At 39.6% G+C, this 22,548-nt stretch overlaps 1 protein-coding gene across 1 annotated transcript in view; it reads right to left on the reverse strand.

Moving 5' to 3' along the window:
• The window catches only part of TRPM3 (transient receptor potential cation channel subfamily M member 3), a 324,961-nt gene that overhangs the window by 24,753 nt on the left and 277,660 nt on the right, over positions 1–22,548 (reverse strand). The window contains exons 19-22 of the mRNA XM_026866467.1: positions 16,587–16,727; positions 9,570–9,698; positions 7,207–7,458; positions 756–930 (exon numbers count right to left, since the gene is read on the reverse strand). Of these exons, the coding sequence (XP_026722268.1) occupies positions 756–930; positions 7,207–7,458; positions 9,570–9,698; positions 16,587–16,727 (697 nt within the window). The remainder of the gene's footprint in view (positions 1–755; positions 931–7,206; positions 7,459–9,569; positions 9,699–16,586; positions 16,728–22,548) is intronic.

Below are 22,548 nucleotides of genomic sequence, written 5' to 3' on the forward strand. Positions count from 1 at the left end.
ACACCTCTCCTTTGGTGTAATGCACTGTGTGGCACCAGAAGGTTTAATTTAAATAGAAAACTTGGATTTTCCTGATCACCAGCCAAATGAAACCTAAGGAGATAGTATATGAAATGCTGGCTTTGGTTCTGTTTGCACTGATGTAAACACAGTCTTGCCTTCCAATAAATAAATAATAAATAGAGCAAAATTCTAATAAAGGATCTACTGTCCCCAAAGAATTGCATCACATGGTTTAACATAAAGGTGGTGGCAGTGACTAGGTAACAGAGAGAACACATTGGATCAGATCTTCATGAAGTGCAGGAAGTGAAGGTCTAACCCAGTATTATTAGACTTGATGCTCAGTATGAAGTTAGGTAAAAATTATGTAGGTCTAAAATCAAACCAATACATGAGAAAAAAAGAAGTGACTTTTTATGTTCCAGATATACCAACAAACTCATGGTGGATACCTGGGAGGGTACCCCTGTCACCCAACTGGTAAAAAGGAACTATTTAAAACTTTCTTTATATGCAAGATAATTTAGCATTACAGATTTCTGGTTGAATAATTGTGAAGTGATGCCAGAAGCATGTTCTGAAACTGACCCCCCAATATTAGCTGAAAAAATATTTTTGTGACCATTCTCTGTGATGAAGGAGTTCCTCTATCCTGAGCCATTTATTGAGTACACACACATGATCTAATAGGATATCATCTGATCAAAGTTGGATACCTGACTTTGGAGTATGAGAATCATAAACTTGCTTACGGTCTATCTGGTCTGCAAACACTTCCCCATAGATCATCCAATAAGGCATGTAAAAAATGTTTTTCGCCAGCTTCCACGAGGGCTCCTCATTGGGGAAGAGAATAGCCTGTCTTGCAACACCAAAACTCATCAGAACCACCAACATGATGATGACAAAGTACATCATGTCTATCATCTGAATGTAATGACAGGAAAAGAGAGAGAAAGAGAGAGAAGGGACAAGAATTAGAGGAACTTATTTGTCCATATTCCTATTATTATATGCTGCAAAAAAAGTTTGTAAATCTTAGAAACAGAATTTTCAAAAACAAATTTTGAAAAGCCATTCTCAGTTTTACACATAACAAATTTCATTTTCAAAGAAGTGAAGCAGTATTACTGTGTTCTTGGTTTTAGCCAGTGTTGCTCTTAAGAACAATTTAAATGCTATGAATAGGCTTGAAAATACAAGATAACATCTGGTCACACCAGTTGTTGCCTGAACAAGAATACAGGTTCACTGGAATCGGCAGCCTGGTCTTGGCAGGGGTCACGAGATAGTGTACTGTTTATAGGCACCTAGTGGCTAGTGTATCAAAACAAAAGGGCTGACATGGATTATTTTATTAGCTGGTAGTCATTGTCTTGGAGCAAAGGATGAAAGCTGCATCTAACATAAGGAGTAACGGGTGGCAGAACAGCCTGTTACTGCAACATAAGGGACACCATGGTGGTAATCAGTGAGAAAGAAAAGCTATGACACTGGCTGGACTAGCAATCAGCTGTGATGCTGGAGGGGAGTCTGACAAAGGCCATATTTAAAAAAAAATAATCAGATAACACAGACACTCAACCCTATTCTTCTCCATTGTAGAAGGCCTCATTAAAATATGCACGTTTAATTAGTGCTTGCAAACAGTGCCTACCCATCCAAAATGTTCCTGGAAAAAGTGGGACAGCAATCCTAGGAGGTGCTGAATAGGGGCTGAAGATTAGAACAGGAGTTGTGCTAGAAGCCTCCAGAGAGCAGAGCAATGGCATCAAGCAGGTACAGCAGACATTCTTTATAACCCAGAATGAATATGAAGAAAATGGGAGTTCTGTAAGATCCCTTAAAAACCTTTAGTTATAGGTTTACTTATAGGTCTTTAGTTATAACGCTTGTTACTACACAGCTTTGGATGTAACGTTCGTCTCTGGCCAAAACTCAACACAAAACTCTAAATCTTAAGAGTTTTAATCCCTTCAGTCTCTGCATTTCTGGGATCATCTGCATTCTTGCCTTCCCTGCAAGCCAGGCATGCAACCAACCTGCACCTCAAATGGTGACTCCATGGGGGACCTGCTGCAGGTCAAAAGCAGGGTTGCTCATTACAAGAGCTGGTGGAAAAGGGAACTCATTTGCAGCAGATGGATCTGGCACTGCTGCAGGGATTATTCAGTTTTAAAGCACAAGGAGAGAGACCTGAGGTCAAAGTAGCACTGGGAACATATCAACAGAGAAAAGAGAGGGATACAGAGGAGCAAACAGAAAAGGACTTCCTCTTAGTTATTGAGAGAGATGCTGCAGGAGAAAGACACCTGTAGGGCAGGGATGTGGTAGGGGAGACTGAAGGAGCTAGAAAGAAGGCACTGGGAACAAGTGAAAAAAAGCAGAGGAAAATAAAAGTCTTGAGGACCATAAAAAATGCAGGCAAGAAAGAAAAAAACCTGGGGACATGGTAGAGGAAAATAAATGCCTTGAATTAAAAAACAGACAAGTAAATCACCAACATTCCTATGTTATTCAGAGCATTAATCTCAAGAAAACCTAATCGAAGAGGAATTCCATATCACTGTACCTCAGAGAGCATCCTGAAATGGGAAAGATGCATAATTTCATTTATTTCTTACTGCTTTTAGGGAAGGAATTTGGAGATAAAAATCTGGTTCCTCCTTTCTTCTCTGATGAAACTTTGTTTTGGGTTGAAATGTATAACATGATACGATGTTATGATAACATACCTATTTTAAAATGTCGTGCAAGCAAAAAAGCATAATGAGTATTTGGTAGCAATTTAAGACAATTTCTTAAATGCTTCCAGTGGTTTTGATCAGGAATCACACAGGTTTGACCGTATGTTCCAAGAAGTTACATTTTCAGTGCTATTCTCTAAAAGCTGTATATGAGCTTTTGTCTTCTTGCCTCCTTGGGTATCTTTCTAAAACCTCAGTAGTTTGTCTGAAATCCAATGAAATAGATGGGCAAGTTTCCACTGACTCTAATGGGCACCGTAGCAGGCCCTTTGGTCTGTAGGGTCAAATTGCAATTGTTATTTTAACAAGGTAATGGCCATTTCAATCATTCTGAAGAACTCATTAGCTACCTATTTGAAAGTGATAAAACAAGGAACTGGTGCACTTTTATAAATAAGCTGTCTCCTTTTCCCCTTTTTTAATTGCAGAGAAGAAAATGTAGACATTCCCACACAGTAAGGGAACTGATACACCTCTTACGCTCCTGACTTGCCACAGTGATTTAATTTCATTCCCAAATAAAAGGGGAGTAAATCCATCACTGTGCAGAGATTAGAAAAACATATTATAATAAACATATTCTGTTACTGAAATTAGTAGATAATAATAAACTTGGCTATTCAGCTTCCTCCTCCTATCTTCACCTTTGCTTTAGCCCACTGCTTTTAAACCGCTCAAGGCTGTTCCTGCCCCTTGCTTAATTTCACTTGAATATTTGTTCACAGTGCCCAGAAGTAAAACCAGTTGCAGCTATTTTGTTGGATAAAATGCAGAGGCAGGTGAAAAAGTTCCTTAAGACTGTAAAGATGGAAAGAGTAATCTTTTTCCTCTTGAGTCTAAAATTTACAACAGCTCAGGATAAAACATTCTCCTGGAAAAACTGGCTGCTCGTGGCTTAGATGGGCACACGCTTCACTGGGTAAAAAACTGTCTGGATGGCCGGGCCCAGAGAGTTGTGGTGAACGGAATTAAATCCAGTTGGTGGCCGGTCACGAGTGGTGTTCCCCAGGGCTCACTGTTGGGGCCACTCCTGTTTAACATCTTTATTGATGATCTAGACGAGGGGATCGAGTGCACCCTCAGTCAGTTTGCAGATGACCCCAAGTTGGGTGGGAGTGTTGATCTGCTCAAGGGTAGGGAGGCTCTGCAGAGAGACCTGGACAGGCTGGAGCCATGGGCTGAGGCCAACTGCAGGAGTTTCCATAAGGGCAAATGCTGGGGGCTGCTCTTGGGCCACAACAACCCCCAGCAGCGCTACAGGCTTGGGGAGGAGTGGCTGGAGAGCTGCCAGTCAGAGAGGGACCTGGGGGTGCTGATTGACAGCTGGCTGAACAGGAGCCAGCAGTGTGCCCAGGGGGCCAAGAAGGCCAATGGCATCCTGGCTTGTGTCAGCAATAGCGTGGCCAGCAGGGACAGGGAAGGGATCTGACCCCTGTACTCGGCACTGGTGAGGCCGCCCCTTGATTCCTGTGTTCAGTTTTGGGCCCCTCACTCCAAAAAGGACATTGAATGACTCGAGTGTGTCCAGAGAAGGGCAATGAAGCTGGTGCAGGGTCTGGAGCACAGGTCGTACGGGGAGCGGCTTAGGGAACTGGGGGTGTTTAGTCTGGAGAAGAGGAGGCTGAGGGGAGACCTCATCGCCCTCTACAGCTCCCTGAAAGGACATTGCAGAGAGCTGGGGATGAGTCTCTTGAACTAAGTAACAAGTGATAGGACAAGAGGGAATGGCCTCAGGATGCACCAGGGAAGGTTTAGACTGGATATTAGGAAGCATTTCTTTATAGAACGCATTGTTGGGCATTGGAATGGGCTGCCCACGGCAGTGGTGGAGTCCCCATCCCTGGAGGTGTTTGAGTCGGGTTGACATAGCGCTGAGGGATATGGTGTATTTGGGATCTGTCAATGTTAGGTGAATAGTTGGACTGGATGATCTTCAAGGTCTTTTCCAACCTGGATGATTCTGTGAAAATCTCAGGTGATGAATATGGTCGGTTGATGAACTCAGTAGCTGTGATGGTTTACTCTATAGAAATATGTACAACCATCTTGATGTTCTCCATAGTACTGAATGGTACTTGCAAGACCATGAAATGAAAAAGACAGAACTCAAGGAGGGAAATAGACATGTCATTCAAACAAAAATACACAAGGGAGCCCACTGCAGCCTGGAGCAAGCAGGTGCAAATCCCAAGGGAACTCTATGCATAATATAAATAGGCTGGTCATTACACAGGGCAATAAGTTGGCCAGAAAATAGAAGGCAAATTTCTCTTACACAAGCTAGTTGGGCATTGCATGTATGGGCAAAGTGGATGTGTCAGAGTTGCTGAGTGCATGGAAGGTTGGATGAGGTATGAAAAGCAAATTATAGGAAGGCACAAAATAAAAGAACTTTCCTCCTTCAATACTTGCACACACTGTCAGAGTATTCTGGTCACTAAATTCAACATGCTCTGGTGGGTGCTGAGCCTACAGAGGCTAGTAATTTTCCTGTATTTGTTTTCCACAGGAAGTGGAGTGAAGTTTGCTTTGTTGTACACATGTGAGAATAACAAAGGAATGGAAATGATATTATTTTGCTGATTTCAAACACTTTCTTTCTTTGTTGACCTCTGGAGAAAAATAAACCAATGTTTATGCTATCGGTGAATCTAGGTTCCTATCAGCCACTCATAACACTGACTACTAGAAGTTTGCTATTCATGGCCAATCTGTTTATTATTGAACTGGTTTTCAGACTGCCTCTGCTAGAACCACAGCTCTGAAACTGTTTGTGCATGGCACCTGTGAAGAATACAACAAAGTAGGAGGGTAGTTATTTTGTAGTTTTGTACAATGACTATTGTGTAAGTCCCAGAATCCACCAGATCCCTTGATGGAAGGACATAGTCCAGGTGTGGCAGGAAAGAAACAGATGATAATGCAGTGTTTTCCCTTTGGTCTTTGGTCCTTTCTCTTGTCCTGCTGTCCTTTTACAGCAACTTCCAGCAAGTACTGTAAGTACACCTCTGTACTCTGGAACTCTCCAAAACCCATCCCATCAACATCCTATTGGCTTCCTTGAAAGAAAGTAGCACACTTCACAATCCTATTTGCAGGGCATAATAATTCAACTACTTTATTTTGTGTGTTGTTTTTTCTTTTTCCCTAAGCTGTTCTTTCTTTTTCAAACACACACACTGTGGGTTTGGACTTGAAAGCTGGTAAATTAATGGGATAAGCAATGGTTCTCTGGTCATCTGTTAGATAGGGAGCCTGACTGGACATTTTGCATTTCAGTTTTATACCTGCTTGGAATCACTGAACTTGTTGTGACTAATGTAATACCAAGGAGAGATTTTACTCCATGCATTCATATATTTTCCTATAATGGCGAGGAAGGAGGGCGGCTGGGTCTTTAAGGACCATGGTAAGGCAAACACAAGAGACTGCCTATTTGGACTTGCTGTTTATTGTCCATATAGCAATCAGACAGCAGTAATATTTGAATTTAGGAAAGTTAATGCTCAGTTTACTTTTTTTTACTGAATGTCAGTTTTAAAGGTTTTATGTTCTACTTTTTAAAAAAGAAATCTTAAACTGAGAATGCATGAAACAGCCATGATTCACACAACAAAGCCGGTGTAACTGCATATAAAACATAAGCATGTATATTAGCTACATGTGCAGTTACTAAAATATCAAGGACATGTGTGTGTGTATCTGTAAACTCAGCCATTTTAACTCATACAAGCAAAATGCTGCTTTAATGCAACATTTCTACTGAAAAGTACAAAGAGGAAGCCCAAAAGTCAGAAGTTATACATCTGTCTGCAAATATCTCTTGGTTCCTACTGTATGCATTTACTATTACATAAACTATTCATACTCCTGCCGTGTTGTGTACATGTGATGTAGCCACATAACAGAGGCTGCAGTTATGCAGATGGACTTCTTATCTCACAAGGACACACCTGAACAGGAAAGATGGAAGAACATAGGGATTTGGAGCAAAGTATAGAAAAGTTAGTCTTAATAATAGCCATTGTAGTTTTGAACATATTATACCTATGACAACACATTTCTTCGAGAGTCTTAAGGTATAAAACACTTTTTTTTTTTTTTTTTTAACCTTCACAATCCACCCTCATTTACAACTAGTTGAGAATTAGCATCCTTTGTATTTTCTGAAAATGAGGCACAGAGGTGTAGGATGGATGGTTTTGCTGTTGAAGAAAGATCTCAGAGAAAGACAAGCAATACATTATCTAACAGAACAGGGAATGTCTAATCCTTGATTCTGGGGGTCTATGCTGAGATTTTGATTCAACAAGGCACTGATTTCTAGCTTACATATAAATGCTAATGTGTAAAAAAAATACAGATAAATCTGCAGTGATGTCATTGGCCAAAGACACTGTCAGTGAGTCAAGAATGTGCTGACAAAACACAGAAGGAGTGCACCAACATTTCTTACCATTTTCCCAATCATCATAACATATGGTCCCAGATACTTGTTTACTCCGAAGATGTCTAATAACCGTATATACCAGTAAATGATGTTAACACAGTATATCACTCGGCCATCGCTCCGGAGTGGCAGATCTTGCAGACGGAGTACCATCCCAACGGAGAACAGGAGAATAGCTATGAGATCAGTAACGTTCCAGTATTCCTGGAGCCAAACTTTTACTTTCTGTAACAGTTTCCCGGGCTCTGACATCAGTATCTGAAGGACAGAGGACATGGAGAGGAAAGGAATTAAGCTGACTTAATTTAAGCTTTAAGAAATCTATAGTAAACAGATATATGTCACACAGGCCAAAAGCAAAGCTGATTGATAGATTCCTATCGTATAAATATCTTATGTACACTATTTTTTTTGAGAAATCTTTCATTTCAACCATTCTTAGCCTGTATCTATATGCAAGATACTTAAAAAGGATGAAAACCTCACTCATTCTAAAATCCCCATGAAATCAGAAGAAATATATGTATATCCTTCTGTTTTTCAAATTTAATAACCATACTTAGAGTCTTGGAATAGAGGAGGAAATACAGATATTTCATCAGAAAATTCACATTTAAAGAAGCTGTAGATTTAAAGAAAATTATTCTAAAATGTGTATCAAACTGTCAAGAAATAAGTAATAACCATAAAGATTTGGATTTGGAATTTAATCCAGAGAGATAACTAGCTACTACTTAGACCCGGTTTTGGAAATTAAGTTCCACAGCTGAGAATACAATTCACAAAAATAATTAATCTTAGCTTATGAATTTATTGTCATTCTATATGTCTGTCTAAGATCATTTGGAACACCTGATTGTTTTCCTGAGTTACTGTTGAAACTATTCCTCAAGTGATTTCTATGAATAATTTCTAGCTTTTAGTGAGTTAACAAGCTGTTTGTTTTACTTTTCTATATTTAGGCTGAGAACATTTGAGCAGACTCATACAGTTCCTTAAAAAGATGAATGCCATTCTTACAATTTTCTTATAATTCATTTTCAGAATGAATTTTAGGCTCATCTTCTATGAACCAGCATCTGCTTAGAAATCCATTACGACAAATGTTCTTGATAAACTTTTGTGGAAAGGACAATTTAGGGTGAATGATTAGACAAAAATGGCACACACAATTCCTGCTGGCAGCCTCCCACTGACTGAGCCAGTGGTTCTTTGTCTTCATCATTGTTGCAGAGTCCTTCTGTGGCTACTGCCACTGTTTTCCTTTTTCTTTTGGTTAGTGAAGTACACTCATTATAGGCCACACAAGTAATGTCTTTTCCTCTGTTCTTTTTATCAATAATATAGAGTTTACTGTACAGTGTTTGAAATTAATTTTTGATGTCTAAGCAGCTGTTGCAAGACCATTTTTAGTCTAGTCCTCAAAAGCATTTGCTGCAGAAAATACAAATTTAGATGGTAATAAATTCAGCCCAGTGGTACAAATGTGCTGTTTCAGTTGAAGTCAACAGGACTCGCACCCACACACATCAGGGCTGAATTTGGCCTCCGGTGTCATTGTGGAATAAAGGCGAGTTTGGCCAAGTGAAAAGGGCACAGCAGTACTGCAAGTGGGAAAGACCATGAGGGGCAGGGGATGGCAGCAAAACTTCACTCAGCCTACAGACTAAGTGCCACCTTAAATGCTCTGTCTCTGTTCTATGTGTCTGCTTTAGCATCTTTAGGGAGATGGATGCTATTGCTTGACACAATTAGCAAAAATTTTCAAGGTAAAAAGGGGGAAATCCTTTTAGAAATATGCTGCAATATTCAATGTGGATCTAAGTTTTCCCCCAGTTATGGCTGGTTTTATTTACAGCCTTTGCATGAGATACTTGGACAGAAAGAACAGCTGTAAATTTTGAACTAACTCTAGTTAGGGTGGGATGGGGATTCAAACATGGGCTTTTCAGTTGTCATGCTATCACCATGTCCATTCTGTTATAGCACATCTCCTTTTCTTCTCCCTGAAACAAACTTCAGTTTCTGGGCCACATTTCAAGGAATATAGCTGAGCTTTAAAATATGTCAGAAGACTGCCCCATACTTGTGAATGCTATTAAATGTGCATGACACAGAAATCTGAACAGAGAAATTCTGTGGGAGAAAGAGAGAGATTATTGATTTCAGAATGGAGGAAGATAGATTTTTAGTGCTGTGTTTTTAACAATCCATCTGCTTTTCTGAAAAAAAAAAAAAAAAAAAAAAAATTTATGTCAAGCCTGTTCATCAAAAATTATCCTGAGAAAAATAATAAAAACAGATACTAAAATAAAAAAAAATGCTAATTTTTCTTTTAACTCTGTCTTTCTTTGTTGAGGTGATTTTACCTCTCTCATCTTCTCTATTCCCAGAGTGAAAATGTACGAGATGACAATCCATTCCTGTGTAGATGGCCAACGATCCATCTTCACTAACACTATATAATTGAACAGCATCAAGTAGCCTATATATGCCAGCTGCAAAGAAACAAAATGAGTATCAGTAGTCACTATATTTATATGATTGAATGAGTTTCTTTGGTATGATTTGATATTCCTAATTCCACTGTAACCAGAGTTAAACAGACAAAAGAACAATCAGACACTGTTCTGGGTTGTCTGAAAAGGCTCACATTAAATCACAGACAGTGTGGAATCTGTAAAATACATGCACAAACTTCCTCTCCTCCAGTTGCCTCCCCAATAAAGTTGTATTAATGCTGTCCCCTTGGATCATCCCACAGTGATGGGAACTCTGATACCATTATGCCAACTACCAAACTACATTACCTATGTGAAGATTTCTCCCTCATCTGCTTAAAAGATTAAAAATTACTCCTCTAACACCGCTCCTCTGTGCTTTTTCTCCCTGTTCCCCTAGCCTAGGCTGACTCTGGCATTACAAATCCTTTTTGCACAATCCTTGACTGGAGCCCAGAAGGTCCTAGGTGTTGTAGAGGTCTTCATACCCATACCCAGTGTCATACTGACCTAACCTATACCATGATTCCTCCCCAAAACACTGCTATTCTTACTCACATTGCTACAACAAATAGCCAGGAATAGCCATGCATTCATTTATGTTATATTTTTTGCAAGTTTTTACACAGAACTGTTTTGCTTTTCCTTCTCAAATAATATCTACTTTCTGGCCTAATTTTTGATCCAGTAGAAAGCATGGATTATGTTTTTAGTTTATTTTTCCTTTCATTCTACATGCTGAATGTAATGAAATGGTCAGTCAAAAAAAGACAAGACAGACAAATTGCATCATCAAGTTCATAAAACAGAGAAACCCATGTGTCACACTGGAGCATGGGCTGTAGCAAGAGTGAATGGCTGTGGCTGGGATATGTGGTGGCCAGAATCCATCTGTCTGTCTACTTTGCCTTTCAAACAGCAGCCCTACCAGAAAATGAATCTTAAGCCAAATTTAAATCACAGAAAAGATGAATAATTTATTTGAATGAACATTTCAGTCATCGTGGCAGAAAACTTATTCAATACAGTTTTTCTCTCTCAGCTGCATGTTACTCACAACTACTGTGTACTTAGTGTCAGACTTAAGGTGAAACAACCATAGAGGGGCTTGAGACTTTTGATAAGGATTACTTCAGCATTCAGCACCTCACAGAACAGGATTTATAGTCTTGTTATATTTGTTAGAGGACATAATTTCTGCTCTGTGTAAAAGCCACAGAGTTCTGGCTTTTCTTCCAGTTGCTGGTTTGAAGAACGCGAGAATTCTTTAGGCTGGTCGTAACTGTCAGTACAGAGGAGACAGCAAGTTAAACCACTGCTTCTTGTCTACATAAAAAAGAGGAGAAATTGGTCTCATGTGTCTTTCAGTTTGTGCACAATGATGGGTTGCAATGCTCAGGTCTGGATACTGGTCTTCCCTTAACACTCCTACAGGAAATAGTGAGCAATATTCATAGAATCATAGAATCATTCAGGTTGCAAAAGACCCTCGGGATCATTGAGTCCAACCACCATATCCTCCAACATCTCATCTAAACAACCCTTAAACTCATCCAGGGGTGGTGACTCCACCCCCTCCCTAGGCAGCCTATTACACTCTCTGACCACTCTTTCTGTGAAAAATTTTTTTTCCTAAAGTCCAGTCTAAACCTCCTCTGTTGCAGTTTAAAGCCATTCCCTCTTGTTCTGTCACTAATCACCTGTGAGAAGAGACCAGCACCAGCCTTTCTACAATGTCCTTTCAGGTGGTTGTAGAGAGTGATGAGGTCTCCCCTCCGCCTTCTCCTCACACTAAACAGTCCCAGCTCCTTCAGTCGCTCCTCATAGGATTTGTTCTCCAGGCCCTTCACCAGCTTCGTTGCCCTCCTCTGCACTCGCTCCAGCACCTCGATATCTCTCTTGTATTGAGGTGCCCAAAACTGGACACAACACTCCAGGAGTGGCCTCACCAGTGCAGAGCACAGGGGGACTGTCACCTCCCTGCTTCTGCTGGTCACACTTTCTGACACAAGCCAGGATGCCGTTGGCTTTCTTGGCCACCCGGGCACACTGCTGGCTCATGTTCAGCTGCTTGTCAATGAGAACCCCCAGATCCTTCTCTCTCAGACAGCTCCAGCCACACCTCCCCAAGCCTGTAGCCATGCAGGGGGTTGTTGTGGCCCAAGTGCAGGACCTGGCACTTGGCCTTGTTGAAGCTCATCCCGTTGTTGTTGGCCCACCAATCCAATCTATCCAATTCTCTCTGTAGAGCCTCCCTATTGTCATGCAGATCCACACTCCCGCTTAACTTGGTGTCATCTGTGAACTCACTGATGACACACTCTGTGTCCTTATCAAGATCCTCAGTAAAGATATTGAACAGAAATGGTCCCACCACTGAGCCCTGAGGAACACCACTTGTGAGTGGCCACCAGCTGGATTTAACTCCACTGACCACCACTCTCTGGTACCGTCCATCCAGCCAGTGCTTGACCCAGCAGACTGTGTGCTCATCCAGGCCATGGGCAGCCAGTTTTTCTATGGGAATTCTATGGGTGACTGTGTCGTATGCTTTTTGAAAATCCAGGTAGACAATATCCACATCCTTTCCCTCATCTAGTAGTTGTGTCATCATGTCATAGTAGAAGATCAGGTTTGTCAGGCAGGACCTGCCTTTCATACCCCCATGCTGACTGGGCCTGATCCCCTGGATGTCCATTATGTCCATTGTAGTGGCACTCGAGATGACCTGCTCCATGACCTTCCCTGGCACCGAGGTCAGACTGACAGGTCTATAGTTCCCTGGATCCTCCTTTCTGCCTCTCGTGTAGATGGGTGTCACATTTGCCACCCTCCAGTCCCATGGGACCTCCCCAGTCAGCCATGACTTCAGGTAAATCATGGACAGCGGCTTGGCGAGCACATCTGCCAACTCTTTCAGCGCCCTTGGGTGTCACCCATCCGGTCCCACAGACTTGTGTGCATCCAGGTGGTGCAGCAGGTCTCTGACCACCTCCTCTTCAGCTGTGCTGACCTCAGTCTGCTTCCCCTCCCCATCTCCCAGCTCCTGAGGCTGGGTGTGCAGGGAACAGTCAGTTCCACTGCCAAAGACTGAGGCAAAGTAGGCATTGACCTCCTCAGCCTTTTCCTCAGCCTTTGTTACCATGTTTCTCTGCCTCCAATAAAGGAGGGAGATTTTCCCTAATCCTCCTTTTGCTGTTAATGAATTTATAGAAACATTTTTTGTTTATATTGACTTAGATCAGCATCTAGGGTATCATCTGAGTTAGCAGAAACTCTGTCTGGGCAGTCAGAACTGGATGCACACCTCCCTAGCTGAAATAACATCTATAGTGCAAAAAGCCAGGTGATACTGTCACCTAACACACCTCCTCTTGGGTCTTACTGATTATTAATTATTATTTATCAGCAAAATCTTATTGATTTGGTCTGGCTCAGCAGGCTTTAGTGAACATTTGCAGTTAGTATGGCAAAAGAACAGGGACGTTAATGTTACAAAGGTGACAGAAATCACAAGTCTCTCAGTGTAATTAGGCATTTTTTCTTCTTTATTTTCTTTTGAGGTGCTGGAGGGTTTTGGCTTGTTGTTTGTTTTGTTTTTTTTTTTTTAATATATATATATTTCTTTTTGATTTACTGAAAACTGCTGAAAATTTTTGCTTAGCAAAAAAAAAAAAAGGCAAAAAAAGCATCTTGAATTAAGAATAAAATGAAGAATAAAATGATGCTGAAACTGCACCACTTTAACCCAAGAAACAAGCCCTTCAGATAGTGTGTTTCACTATCCTTCTCTCTCCTCAGACTTGTATCCTGTTCTTGCCTTCCACGAGGATGTCCTGATCCCACACTGTGATCAAGCTCAGTACGGCTGTCCATGCTGGTACTCAAGATTCTTTGACAGTGCTACTACACAAGTAACTTATCCTCCTTTTTTCTGTTTTTACATGGCTTGACAGAGAGCTAGGGCCTGCCATTTTCACCCTTGAGGACAGTACCTGAAGAAACTAAAGACAGGAATACCTGATAAGTTTCTATGGTTGGTTGCTCCCTGCCCTCCTATGGATGCTGTCCTATTCTATAGAAAATACTCCAATACTCATTATGGGAGTATTCCAGGGACAAACCTGGAAATTGTGCCAGCAGGAGAGTGTTTCAGGAGAGAGAATACCCTCCCTTTTCTCACTGACTGCAATAACTTAAATGATCATAAAGTGAACTGGTCCCAAAATGCAAAATTTAGGGCAAAGATGTTTTGATGTTTAGAAGATGACTCTTACTTGGGGTTCAATTCCCTCTGCTGCTATTCCTCCTCAGAAGAGGCAGAAATGTGGCCTCTTACATCCTACTAGCATCTCAGTCTAAAGCTTGTAGTTAAAAGAGGAAGGCCATATTCTTCTCCTTCAGCAATCTGTGAGATGAAACCTTTGAGTCATGGTTTTCAATACAACAGCCACAAAACACAACCACAGAATCGTCTAGGTTGGAAAAGACCTTGAAGATCATCTAGTCCAACCATTAACCAAACATAGACAGTACAGAGTAGCTGACTTTTGAAACTACTGCACATCAGAGAGAAAGGCTAAAGTTCTTTTGGTTGAGAAAAAGTGTTTATTTTGGCCCATGTGCTGAGCTGAAATGTTACTTACTCAAACATCCCCACATTTTACCCACTCTTGTGTATTTTAAGAATGAAGGTGGATATAACTATAGAGTAATAGTAGGTAGGTAGATAATCACATTATTTTAAATGGCATACAATAGCCATAAGTATAGTCACTTTTCTTGCATTTTGGACTGTGTAATATAAAATTTGGAAGATTTCTTTTGAAATCTATGATTAGTATTTCTGTCTGTGTACTTATAAAAAGTGTGATAGGCTGTGCAATTTTTACACTCATCTGAAAGTTGCTTTTCTTTGCTCTCCAGGAGTTACTCAATACACACATCTCGTCAAGCACTGCAGCCAAAATTGACCTTAATTTGCTCTTCAAGTTCACTGTAGCCAAGATCCAGCTTTAGTAAGTGACCTTGATTGAGACCTGCCTCAGGACATAAAACTGTAGGAACAGGTTTAAATGGAAATGCAATATTGACCTTTTTCTCCCATTTCAGAACTGAACTAACAGGAGAACCAGGACACTTCTTTCTGTTTACAGTATAAAGACTTTTCTGGTTATGCATAATACATATTACAAATGATAATGAGACTAGGATGCTGATGAGCAGTTTCCAGACTACTTGGACTGATTAACTGATTAGTGGCCACACAGTTCAGCAAGTAGTTACTGCAAGTTGCCAAAGTGCAGCTCTTTGCTAGCATAAGCTGTCCACCACAGTTTAGTCTCTGTTCCTGTGAATTGTTCCTTCCGTCTGTAGATGTTTTGTCTGGATCTCAGCAAGGCAATTTTTCTTCTAAGAAGTCATCTACAGAAGGATGCATTCTTTGTGTTTTGCTGTGTATTCAGCAGAATGATGGAAAATATAACTGGGAAGGACATGGTGCTGAGACAGGATTAATTACAGTGTACAATAGTGGACATATATTTTGAAAAGATAGAAACCACTAATAATGGAAAATCTGCCATCTTATTACATAGTTTATCACAGTACTTTTCAGAGCAGTTTGAAACTGTTTCCTAACATCTTACCTAGAAATGCCTTGCTGCAATTTACTTTTTGTCCTATTCAGCAAGGATTTGGAGATTATTCCATTTTGTTCCTCTCTGCAGCTACTTACACGATTTTAAAGACTATTATATTCCTTCTGCAGACTTCTTTTTTTTTTTTTTCCAGAGAAAACAACCTAATTTCCTTAAATCTTTCCCCTTATGTCATGTTTTACAGACCTCTTGAAACATTTTTCTTGTTCTTTTTTGTGTCCTTCAAACCAGTCCACGCTCGTCATATAATGCAGAAGCTGAACTGGGATAAAATATTCCAGCCAAGGAGGCTGAAAGGATTACTTTCTGTGTTCATTTTACTTTTTTATCTCATCCTTCTACATCCTAGTGTAATTTTTATATTTAATAACTAATCTCTACTCCATCATCCAAGTTTTGAAATTAAAATATCAGGTAGCACCTGATGTAGGAGAGACCCTAATGGAATCCCTGCTTCCAGCTTGATAGTGAATAATTAATATTTACTCTTGAAGACTAATTGCCAAACATCTTTGTATCCACATAATAACTTTAATATACCAGTTAGTAATTTATCTGTGAGAATACCCTCCAAAGTTTTTGATACTCTCTAACTTTAGTCAAAATACATGACATAGGTTTTTTTCTGCTCCATCTGTGAGGTCTGTTTCTTTATAACACAGGGAGATTATACTGATTTGATGTAATTTGTCCCTGAAAAATATACATTAGCTGCTACTCATGTCTTTGTTACCTTGTGGATTCTTACACTTTCTCTGAGATACACTCTGTAAACTAGTCAAAACAGAACAAAGAAAAAATGTTCAAAGATGTGCTCTGCTTTTTTTTTTTTTTTTTTAATTAATTATTATACAATTTGATATCCCAATTCAGGCCAGCCTCCCATTGGGCTTACTATTGGGACTTCCGTTAGGAATTCTCCTATAAGGAATTCCTTGGGAGCGCTGAGTGTAGCAAACTGCCACTTATTATTGTATTTGAAGAACAACATACACAGTCATTCAAATTTTAACCATTAAATTCCTGAATTAAATGGTAATCTTTAAAAGTCTTAGGCAGGTTTGTACATGCTAGCTGACCTCCACAAAAGATTTTAATCAAACTACATATGGGTAAGCCCTCCAATGCATGCAGGTGCAGACTTTCAATGAAACACACAAGATGACCTTAATCCAATTTCAGTACTTGTCCAAACAGTAGTAATAGAACAGGAAAGATGTCTTACTGTGTAAAACCAAAATTTAACAATGGGAGCATTGTAGAACTCATAAATTTTCCTTCCAACAGGGATCAGTCTGTGCCTGGTCTGAACTTCCTCTTCCTCTTTTTTTCTTGAAGACTCTCCATTCCCTCTTCCCAGCATGGCCTACAAGAAAGAACATTTTTGTGTATCTTTTGTTGTGACAAATTAAGCTATTTTTTAAAAATTTCAGAAGGAAATTTAAAACTTCTCCGATTTCTCGATCTTTAGACAAAACTAGGGAACCACAGCTAGGTATAAAATGCTTTGTTCTCAGATTATCTTTTTTGCAGGGAAGCTCCTGTTTAATACTTTGTAAACCAAAAAAAGCAATGCCTTGGCAGCAACTGTCAGCACCAGTGTGAAATCCTTGACTGGTGAACAAAAAATGAGATGTAGAAAATATTGCTCCTTTTTGCTCTATGGAGAGCAAATTTTTACCTGATAACAGCTTTTTGTGGCATACTTCTATACAATAAACAGATGCAGACAGAAAACAGGTAAGTTTTGGTTTTAAACAAAGAGAAGTCCATAAGGCTGAGACTGAGAGAGAACAACATGGGGAAAGATGAGTTGGCAGTTGCTGGACTGGAAGCAATGAAGCCAGTGACTCTTTTTACATTGATCATCGGATCTGTCACAGGCGATCATCCCACAGTGAACTTCACGTGGATGTAGAGGACTGACCAGTAGAGTTCACTGCAGCATTAAGGCCTTGGATTGAAAGATCATGATTTTAGCTTCTTCCATAATGAAGTTCCAGACTGCTATGCACTTGATCTCACTGTTACCATTGCAATTCAGCCTCACTGAAGAGCTATACTGAGCTCCAGAAACACATACTTAAGAAGTCCTCAGCTAAATGCAAACCTAACAGGCAAAAGAAGGTAATATTTTATTTACTCTTATTAACTTCATGGTCAGCTACAGAGAAGTGGAAGGAGTGACTGAACTACATACTCACTGAAGTTAATGTTTAAAAGAAGCCTTTCCTTTGTATTTAGAGTACAGCATGATCTATTAAATCTTCTTTCTGAAACAACTCTTTTGTGAATAATAGACTAAGAGTGGATTTTAGGTCACTGTGACCTGAACAAGTTCTTACTATTTAGTTTGTGGCAGCATCTGTAGATTGTAGCACTCCTGCACATGAAAGCAAGTGCAAGAACTGAGATACAACTGTCCTGTCTCAATCCTATGCAGGGATTGCCCGATGATGCTTTTATTTAAATGCTTCTATAATGTTTTTCTAAAAGTAGATCAAAGCACTTTTGCACTTTTATGTTAACTGAAGCAAACTTTCACCATCCTGAAGATAACATTGTTCTCATCTGCAACTTAAAAACATGGGAACTAAGCCTCTAAAGAGAACAGTTAGATGCCTAACATACTGTCTTTCAATAAAAACATCCTTCTTTTATCTATCTCTGTGCTCTCTGATGCAACAGGATGTTAACTAATCAGCTTCAGGTGAGCTACAAGGGTATGCACTTTCACATATTTAAAAGTAAGAATCACTATCTTTCCTTTTCCTCCTTTTTCTAGGCCTCATGTGGAACTATTTATGTGGAACTTTGGTCCTGTAAAACAGTAATTTGCAATGATATATAAAAAAAAAAAAGACCACATTTTTTTCCCTTTCAGTCAGTCTAGATATTTGTAAAATTATTAGGACCATGTATGGTCCTAGATGGCTCTTGCCTAGCATTTCTCCTTCATTTCATTTATGTAGTTAGTTTTTTCCTCTGGTATTATTACTTTTCATGTGGTTCCTTATGTTCTTGAATTTGACTATACACAGGTGTTGTCCTGCACATTTTTTAATAAAATAGAACAAAGATTCAGGGCACAAGTACACTGCTGCGAAACTGATCTGCTGAGATCCTCTTAAAACTGTGGCCCGCTTTGATGAAGTTACCTATTTCCTTTACCTTTTTACACCTGCAGATTTCTAATTTTATTACCTTACATGTAGATAAAACAATGCATATGAAAAAAAAAAAAAAATCTCTTGGTGATTCTCACAGAGCACACAAACCCCTTAGAAGTACATCAAGAGTTTCAGAAAAAAGGAAGAAGATGAAGTGGCTGTCAAGCAGAGAAGTGTTCTTATTAGATAAGCAGATAGTATGCAAGAACATGAAACTTACTGAATATAACTATAGTAGCAGAGATTACATAACCTTCACAGAACCCCAGGTATCATTAGCTGAAATCCACAAAACCAAAGTGATTCCTTGATCTATATCAGGGATTGTTTATTTGGGAAAAAACATGGAGTATGATCTGAATGCTTTGGGAAAACTATATTCCAAGAAGGTACTAATTTTTTTTTCTTCTCTCTACCTTCTGATGATGTTTTAGAGAAAGCTGTCATCTGGTACTACAGTTTTCTGTAGCTTTTCCCAAAGCTTTGCCTCTGCTGTCCTCTGGTGCTCAAAAATTTTACAGCAGAGTGAAAATTAACGCTGTCAGCTTTAACAAACGAACAGTGCCATGCTTTAGTAAAAAGGATTATTTTACAGAGTTTAAACCTTCACAGTTCTATAAATCTACTAATTCTGAGACATCCTTAGTGCTCACCAGAATCAGTGACTTGTGAATGTTTTCAGGATAATGTTCTTTCAGTACCTGAACTTACGCTTCAGCTCATGGATGCTGATTTCCTGTTTGCTATTGTTTTCTTGTTGCTAATGATGCTGTAATTTTACCTTGTTCTAATTCTTTTTGAGTTAACTGTATCGTATAATACTAACCTCTCCCCTCCCCCATGCTACAGATGAGGAATTGTTCTGAGATGGTTGGGGATTAGATTTGACCTGATGTCCCCAACTGTTAATTATGTCACAGTATTAAGAAATTGAAAAGCCTCCTCATTAGAAACATACAGAAATAACTGAAGTGACTGTGTAATAAAATAGCTGCAATGTCAAATGTGAACAAATGTGTTTTCCCATGGAGGGGGAAGCAATAGGGTGGAAATAACTCAATACACTGCTCTGTGTGGGCGGCATATCTTTCTCCAATACAAAATTTTGTCCATGATTCACCATGAGTCATGCAAGGTAAGCCTGACAGCAGCTCAACTACATTGTAAAGTACAGTTCAACTGCATCATTTTAGCCTGAGGCAATTGGTGTGTGCGTAGTTTTTACATTTTTTTTTTTTTTTTTTTTTTTTCCCCCCAGATTTTGTTTCGTGCAATTGAGAACTGATAACTGGTAGGGAATCAGGACAGTTTTGGGTTGTGCATTTTTGCATTAATATATGTTAATTATCCTATAATGTATCTATCTGTTTTACAATTAAATAACCGGAATGTCAGTCATGCTAGAATGATCATAGGCTTTTCAAATTTTACCCCTAGTAAAATCTACATGCTACATATAGACCTACCCCATATTCACACAGAACTGGTGTTGTGGTACATGGCTGTGTGGATATGCTACACCTCTCTCTGCATACCCCACTGTAGCCTACACTATGTATGGAAATGCTGCATCCATGGTAGTTGTTCTAAGGTTACCATTCTCTGCCTTGAAATACTGCTGGGAAAAAAGGTTTAATGCCTTTGAGTTACAGGTGTGTAAAACTGGATTTTGCATGTGCTCAGTAGCTCTTTAAAGTGAATACAGAGAAGCAGGGTTAAAGTACCAGGAGCTCAAGTTCAGTCATCCTGGCTGCTGAGCATGGAGCATGCCAGGGCAGTTGTGTGGTGGCAGTATGGGGGGTTTCCAAAACCCTCAGAGAAACTGATGGAAATCCCTCCTTAAGAGAGGGCAAGCACTTCTGCCATGTGACCACTGGCAGTGTCTCCCACTACTGTTTTCCAGTAGAAGGGGTGCCTTGCTGCTGACATGTGAAATACAGTGTGCAACATCTCCCAGTGGGGTGGGTGAGTTGAGCCAGGAACACAAGGACAGTAGACTTCAACCTCTCCTATCTTAAGAACCGTATTTTTAGTGATATAAAGTCTGATTAGTTCTTGCCATGGAGAAAAGGCCAAGTATACGTACTAAGTATGAGATAATGTGAACCCAGAGACCAACACAACTAGCTCTGCTGCTGCTGAAATGTCCTAACTCAGATTCTTAGTGATGCCCATGGAAATCCAAACTTCCTATTTGCTGTGGAAAATTAGAGCAAAATGAGCAAATCAACTGAAACTTTTTCTAAAGGTCTTAGATGAGTTATTCTGTTCTGAAATAAGACCATTTACTGGGGAACTCTAATACCCAAACAATAAGGCACTGAATAGGGATAAGGATGCTCCTAGTTATGGCTTTCCAGAATCAGTGTTATTCTGGGAGGAGGGGAGAATTCTGGGGGTTCTTAAATATCAGCAATTAATTAAGTCCCTCATCAAGACATTGTACAAATACAAAATGTCCCTGGCCTTTAGACTTTAATGCCCTCCTACTCCTCTATGTCTAATATTCAGGATTAATGAGTAGCAGCTCTGTGCATAAACTGTCGTAAATTCCTTGGTGCTGAGGGAGCCGTGATGAGAGCAGTATTCAAGTGTGGTTTTGTGAGTAGCTGCTATAAGGCAAGTCTGTTGCCTAGCATCTAGGTGTTAAAGAAATGGGTGCCCAGCACTCATATATCCGTTATAAAGCTGAAAGTAGGTGTGAGTAAGAAGTGAATAAACATACATCTTTATAGTATATTCAAATGTTCAGCTCCCCACCAGATCTTTTGAGAGGAGCGTGAAACAAATACATACTTGCATGCAAATGCATGGATGCAGAGACTTACTTCACTGTTGCTGTAGTCTGTATGATCACATTATTCTATGCAAATGAGGTGTAAAATAGCGCAAAAATCACTGTGGCCCTGCACCTCATACACTCTGCACAAGAGCAGTCCAGAGGAAGAAACTGATTCTCTTGGTCTATCACTAGTCACCTGGACTTAGCAGTGCAGGACACACAAGTCTTCAAGAAAAATTAATAAACAGACCTTGACTAGGTGCGATCTCTTTATCTTAGCAATACTTTTATAAAAATGCATATGGGTGCAATATTACAGAACTACAGAGACTTGAGAAATTTTTACTGGGAGTGTTTAGAATAGACCTAGATAGATTGTTTGGATGATACATTATTTGCCAGAAATGGACTTCTAAGGTGATCAAAATTATTTTTAGTTCATCAATTTAGTTTGTTTAAGTTTTAAGCTGAACAAAGCTCAGAAACCCAAACCACTGAAAAATTTTCAAAATATTTTAAGTAATCATGTGCCAATTAGAGTAAATGAATAAAAGAAAACTGTAGTAATCACACACACACACAAATCAGTCCTGAAAAGAAGAATGTGGAGAAAAATGTGCAGGTCATCCTGAATACAAGAGTTGCAAGCTATGGTTAGGGTGAGTGCCCGATATACTGAGCCAGTTCAGCAACTGAATAAACATTTGGGAAGTCACAATATATTATTAATCTTGGTTATGAATAAGGTATCCTTATCCATAGTGTGTGGCTAAAGGGAAACTTCACAAACACACTTCCCAAACATTCTTGCAGGCATCCTCTCATCAGTGAAAAAGAGACCTGTGATAATTTACGCCAGACCATTTGACTGAGGCTGGAACAATGCAAAATTTTAATCTAAAATATTTTCTTGTATTTAAAACATGTCAGGTAGGAACACTCATCCTGACACAGTACCTGAAGATGACTAAATATAACTGGCTATGGCATCTAACCACAGAAATATATGCAAAGGTGTCCTAATGCACAGTATAGATTATATACAGAAATATTAACTAGTGTACCAAGTATATTATTTCTAAACTTGCTGGACTCCATGGAAACAGTTCTTATTTCATAGAAAAGGTTACAAGTGTCTGAAACTTCACTAGAATGATGCATCAAATTTGAAGGAATTAAGGGCAGAGTCAATGACAGGAAAGAGCAATACGACCGTCAGCACATGGAAGGGACAA

Source organism: Athene cunicularia (genome assembly GCF_003259725.1).
Source record: "Athene cunicularia isolate RWA chromosome Z unlocalized genomic scaffold, athCun1 chrZ_part2, whole genome shotgun sequence".
Taxonomy (NCBI): Eukaryota; Metazoa; Chordata; class Aves; order Strigiformes; family Strigidae; genus Athene; species Athene cunicularia.